Genomic DNA, 5,682 nt, shown 5'->3' with positions numbered 1-5,682 from the left:
CGCCGGGGCACCCGCCGACGGCGGCGGGGGAGATCTCACGGGGGTGGGGGCTGAGGGAAGGGGGGCGCGCCGCCCCGGCCACCCCCCGGGGAGGCAGCACAGGGGCGGGAACGGGAGGGGGAGGGAGGAGAGGGGTGGGGGCGGGGAGGGCCGGGGCACGCGAGCCGGCGGCCTGGCGGCGGCTGGAGGAGGCTAGGGCGCCGCCGGCGGGGGCGGCGGAACCCTAGCGGGAGGGACGCTGCTTAAATGCGGTGCAGCAGTCGGCGTACGTTTCTCAGTCATCGTGTGAGCATTGAAGCGACGACACCCTCGTGTTCAGTCACATCCGTCTGTCCGACACTGTCCAGACGCATTCGCTCTGAAGTAGCAGACCGACATAAATACCCGACAGACATTCGAGAGTAGGATGTACGGTGATAACTATGAGTGAAGCCGAACGAGGGGACGCGTACGTGAAATGAGTCCGGACACCCACAAACTTCTCTCCGGCTAACTGCCGGTTTGAAGGTGTTTGAGACACAATGTTGGATGACAAAAAAGTGCGGACACCAGGATCCAAACATTTAGAGGTGATTTAAGCTACAACGGTGGATACCCTAGACTGTTATCAATATGATTAGTTCTGATGTTTCTGTACACACTTCACTCACACATGGACGTCCAGGAGGCGCGCCTAGTGCCTCACAAAGACCAGTCTCCCTCACAACAGATACATGCCTAGAGGCTAGAACGTGGCACATCGTCCAACCAGAGGATGGACGGTGGCCTTCCACGCGTCGCAGGCTGCCCACCAAAGGCATATGCACAGACAGACTCTCCTCCCCCGTGAAAGCGCCGGGGCACCGAGACGCTTCCTCTCCATCTTGCTCACAAGCTCCTCCAATGGCCGCCAACCAAACACCCAGAGCTCCCACCGACGCTGATCCTGCCATTCCCACAACGGAGGCACCATCCAAAATCCCGAAATCGATCCACCTCGAGGGCAGGGAGGCGCGCCTCCGCCGGGTCCGCGAGAACCTCCGCCTCAATGACCCGCCGCCGGCCCCGTCCGCCGCCCACGACGAAGGCCTCCGCGCCCTCGGCCTCCTCGACTTCGTCCGCCTCGACCTCCCCTCCTCCGGCGCCCCGCGCCTGGACCTCGTCGCGGAGCTCATTGCCAACTACAAACCGTACCCGTATCCCGGATGGAGCTCCTCCGTCCGTGGCAAAGAAATCGTGGTCTTCCTCCATTCCTTCGCCGAGGCGCTCTGCCTTCCTGCAGGGAGACCTACCATGTCTTTTCCTGCCAGTGCCGTCGTGACCTCCGCCGCCAGAGAGTTCATGAAGGTTTACGTCTTGGCGCCATTGCAGGCTTCCACCGACAGGAAGCGCAGGCTGCCTACCGAGGTGGATGATGCATTGAGGTCTTTGCAGGATCTTCGGGCGCATTATGTTGACTGGACGGAGCTCCTCTGGTACCAAGTGGAGGAGGAGATTCAACAACTGATTTGGAAGAATAGGACCAGCAGGGCATGCTACTACGGTGCGTACCTGCAGAGGCTCATCTGGGTGGTGAGGCCAGATCTCTTCCAGCTGCCACCGGCGCCGTCGGTGATAGAAGCGCCACCTCCGCCAGCGGCATTGCGCCCCCACAAGGAACGACAAAGCATTCGATCAGCAGTCAATAAGAGTCAAAAGCCTTGCTCCTCTGAAGCGAGGTCTGAGAAGATTGAAGCAAGGTCCGAGAAGATTGATGGAACATCCAAGGCTGTGGTAGATGCGGCGTTGGACAAGATCGATGCAGCATCCAAGGTGGTGATAGACGCGGCGTTGGAGAAGATCGATGCAGCATCCAAGGTGATGATAGATGCGGCGTTAGAGAAGATCGATGCAGCATCCAAGGTGGTGATAGGTGCGGCATCCAAGATGTTGATAGATTCGGCGTTGGAGAAGATCAATGCATCATCCAAGGTGATGATAGATTCGGCGTTGGAGAAGATCAATGCATCATCCAAGGTGATGATAGATTCAGCATTGGAGAAGATCAATGCATCATCCAAGGTGATTGAAGCCACATCCAAGCAACTTGATGACGCTAGAGCACGCGAGCAAGATGGTGACATACAGGAGATGCAGTCACTCGTCCAGACGTTGGTTACCAAGGAACGGCAAAGCAATGGAGAGCTGCAACGTGCTCGGAAAATGCTGATAGATGTAAGTGAGCAGCGGACACCTTTTCTTTCCGTAGTTTCACAACATAGGTCATCATATCTATCACTAATTCTTGTTGTCTTGAATATGTTTTGCAGGAACTGCCGAGGTTCACAAATGTGGAGGCACATATAGGCGTCAAAAGGATGGGTGAGCTGGATCTGAAAGCATTTGCCAATGCTTGCAGCAAAAATGTAGCACAAGAGGATGCACAAGTTAACTCTGCTATTCTTTGTTCAAGATGGCAAGCTGAAATCGCAAACCCAGGCTGGCATCCTTTTAGGATAGTTACGGTTGATGGTAAAGAGATGGTATGTAGACAGTGCAACCTCTCTACTATTGTTTAGCTCTGGCTCTGTTACCTTATAACCTTTAGTCATCAATTTATTGGAGACTAATAGCATTCTAATATGAGTATATGACATAGGAGACAGACACTACATCCAACAATTACGTCTGTTTTTGCAAACATTTTCTTCTTTTTATGAAGTTGCAAATATTTATACGATTCCATTTTCCTTTGGTTTAGGAAATTCTCTCAGAGGACGATGACAAGCTTCGCAGCTTAAAAGAGGAGCATGGAGACGAAATCTACAGCTTGGTGACAAAGGCGCTGCTTGAGATGAACGAGTACAACCCCAGCGGCCGCTACCCTGCACCAGAGCTGTGGAACGGCAAGGATGATCGGAAAGCGACACTGGAGGAAGCCATCCAGTTCCTCCTCAAACAGCTGCAGTCACACAAGAGGAAGCGCCGCTGAGCATCTCCAATACTGATGTCCGTCCGTAAAATTGGAGTAGTACTTAACTAACTCTAATGGGGTGTCCTGCGCTCCTACTTTTGCGTCCGTAACTCTCATGTGCGTACTCTAATGTCGTCGTAGTGCTGGTGGATTAGTTGGAGGTTTGTAGTGGTTCTTAATTAATGATCATGCGACTAGATTAGCCATGATCGCCTATTGATCGCTAGCTATACAGTTTAGCTAAGCGATGCTCCTGTTGGATGTGCGTGTGTGGCCTTTGGCACGATGGATGCTAGCACCAATCTCAGAATGTAGTTTGTATGTAGCCTTTTGGCATGATGGATGCTATGCTAGTACTGATCTCAGAATGTATTAAATTAGGATTCCTCTATCGTCAGAATGTGTATACTCCATTGTCTGACTGTCGGTGTCTGCTGTCTTGGGCAAGAAATCTACTGTGCTATTGAGAATTTGGGTACTAAAACTGCATGAGGTTGCAGTCAGCAAAGGAGCAGCTGAGCTGGGGGGCGGAGTCGCTCAAATTTCACAACGCCGAGCGTCACCTGCTCTGCCCTGAATCCTCTTAACCAGAAACACACAAACCCCAACAACTCCAGCCTGCGCTGCCCTCTCCAGGAAGAAGAAACATTCGTGGCTCGGTTCCAGCAATGGCGTCCCACTTCACGTCGCGTGCCAGGCTCCACGTTTGCGGCCCCAACCGCAACTTCCATGGGGGCAGGATCGGGCTGCCGCTCGACGGTCCGCCGTGGGACGCTGTCTGCGTGCCTGCCGGTGCCGGCCTGTTTGGCCGCACTGTCCCTGACGTGGTGGTCCCGCTCGTGTTCGCCGTCATGGTCGTCGCGAGCGCCGTCGGCTTCTGGGGAGGACGATGGCGAGGAGAACGCTGAGGTAGGGCAAGTGTAGGACTGTAGGCCATGACAGATCGCTCGAGATGTATTTTCCAGTTTCTGAAATTTGCCAGCGGCAAAAGGAAAGCAGAGAAAATTCTTAACTTCTCAGCAACTGTCTGTATATATATGTGACATTAAAAAAGATTCAGGCGACAAAAATCTCTGAAAGCATGATGATTACTACTCCCTCCCTCTGTCCGAAATTAGTTGACTCTCAAATGAATGTATGAAGGGAGTACTTAGCCTCAATCAATAATTCGAATATATTAACAAGAACACAATTCGATCTTACCGACGACACTAAGCAAGCGGCAAAAATTTATTCGTGAGCAATATTGGTTCATTTCACCAAGGGCCAGCTTTCCTACTTGTAGCTACTGCTTCTACTGCTCCTGCTACACACCAACCAACTATCATCTGTATCATGAGCTCGACAACATCCTAAAGGATGCCTTTTTCCGAGCTCTCAATTTTGCCGATCTAATGAGCTCCTCGCTGAATCCCCATAGTTAAGGCGGTGGCCCACCTATCGGAGGTTGGTTGCTCTTCACACATGATCTGGTCCCGCCCTGACCATGTTGAGGTGGTGTCATGTGGCTTGGTTGGGTGGCAGCCGTGTGTTATGGCATTGGTGACGAGTTCGCTCCACGATGCCAGGGCGGCGGCCTCGGATGCCGGGCTACATGGTTCGTTGTTCTGGCAGGATCCGTGGTGGTGGTGTTGGCTGCACCTTTTGGTCATATGGGTGGCAAGGGGTGTAGCGGTGGCAGGCTCTGGCCTTCTCCGGCAGTGCCCAGATCTGGTGGCCCTTGTTGCGGTGGTGATTGCCTGGTCGGGATGCCTCCTGGTGGTACAAGTGGGTGTTCAAGGGAAAGATTCGCGCTTGGCGCCGGCAACGGCGGCGTCTGTGGGCCGGGTGTCGTTTTCTTCATGAAGACATCATCATGGATCTTGGTCATGCGCGAGGGCTCCAAGGTGAAAACCCTTGTCTGCTTGCTCGAACTCGTTAGCGGCGACACTTCACGTCGTCACCCTCCTGAGGGCGTTGTCGTGGAGCCCAGACACCGTTGACCGGGCCTCGGTGAGGTGTTAGACTAGTTCTAGACTTCATGATGTATCCTTTGATTTGCTTTGGTAAAGGGCTTTTGCACCACACTGTATCATTCGGTCGTGTACCTTGGTGAGTTGCTTTATATATAAAGCGGGGCAAAAGCCTGTTTCAAAATCTTAGTAAGAAGTTATATGCGTTTTAAAGTCTCGTCTAAATCTGATGGAAGTTGAATTTGGTATTGTTTGGTATTAAGCATTTGTTGGCAACTACTTAAATTTGTGCACACTCCAAAATATAGATGAAACACTTTGTAAGTTTAAATTATGAATAATCAAAGAGATAGTCATCTGTCATTATTGTACTTCATATATTCACATAGGATCTTGCATTGAGATGTATGTATATCCATATTACAAATTTTTTAGGCAAAAACATGAAAGTGTAACTAACAATCCAATATGTGGCAAAGGGTGACATCAAAAGTCCTGCAATGTGAGTTTTTTTTTCATTTAATTAGCTTTAATGCTACTGATTTGTGACTCAATTGATAAGAAAATTAATATTGATGGTGTAATATTGATGGAGAGTGTAGTGTTTATCAATAGTGCCTGACTAAGGGTAAGTCGTCTGAAAAACAATTCGTGGCAAGTTGATTCAGTGTCACCATTGGATGAGGATCAGACAACCATCCCACTTTCTTCTACCTCAAATGCCACTCTTTATCTTCTTTCTTCAGTTCCCCTGCTACCAGGCTTATCAGCTTGCCTACACCATTCGTGGTGTGCTCC

General features: G+C 51.2%; 1 protein-coding gene across 1 annotated transcript; it reads left to right on the top strand.

The window, feature by feature from the left end:
- Positions 1-1,155: 1,155 nt before the first annotated feature.
- Positions 1,156-3,251, top strand: LOC119271162 (factor of DNA methylation 2-like). Its single transcript, XM_037553088.1, has 3 exons — positions 1,156-2,193; positions 2,289-2,501; positions 2,720-3,251. The coding sequence occupies exons 1-3, from the start codon at positions 1,273-1,275 to the stop codon at positions 2,948-2,950; spliced, it is 1,365 nt and encodes a 454-aa protein (XP_037408985.1). The 5' UTR covers positions 1,156-1,272; the 3' UTR covers positions 2,951-3,251.
- The last annotated feature ends 2,431 nt before the right edge of the window (positions 3,252-5,682 follow it).

The sequence above is a fragment of the Triticum dicoccoides genome, chromosome 3A (genome assembly GCF_002162155.2).
Source record: "Triticum dicoccoides isolate Atlit2015 ecotype Zavitan chromosome 3A, WEW_v2.0, whole genome shotgun sequence".
Classification (NCBI taxonomy): Eukaryota; Viridiplantae; Streptophyta; class Magnoliopsida; order Poales; family Poaceae; genus Triticum; species Triticum dicoccoides.
This window is presented reverse-complemented; position numbering and strand designations above follow the sequence as displayed.

What these genes read in the sequence shown, in the direction of transcription:
- LOC119271162 (XM_037553088.1), top strand. Translation starts at nt 1,273, where the DNA reads ATGTCTTTTCCTGCCAGTGCCGTCGTGACCTCCGCCGCCAGAGAGTTC. An exon ending in CTCGGAAAATGCTGATAGAT is followed by an intron (nt 2,194 to 2,288) that starts GTAAGTGAGCAG and finishes TATGTTTTGCAG; the next exon opens with GAACTGCCGAGGTTCACAAA. An exon ending in CGGTTGATGGTAAAGAGATG is followed by an intron (nt 2,502 to 2,719) that starts GTATGTAGACAG and finishes CCTTTGGTTTAG; the next exon opens with GAAATTCTCTCAGAGGACGA.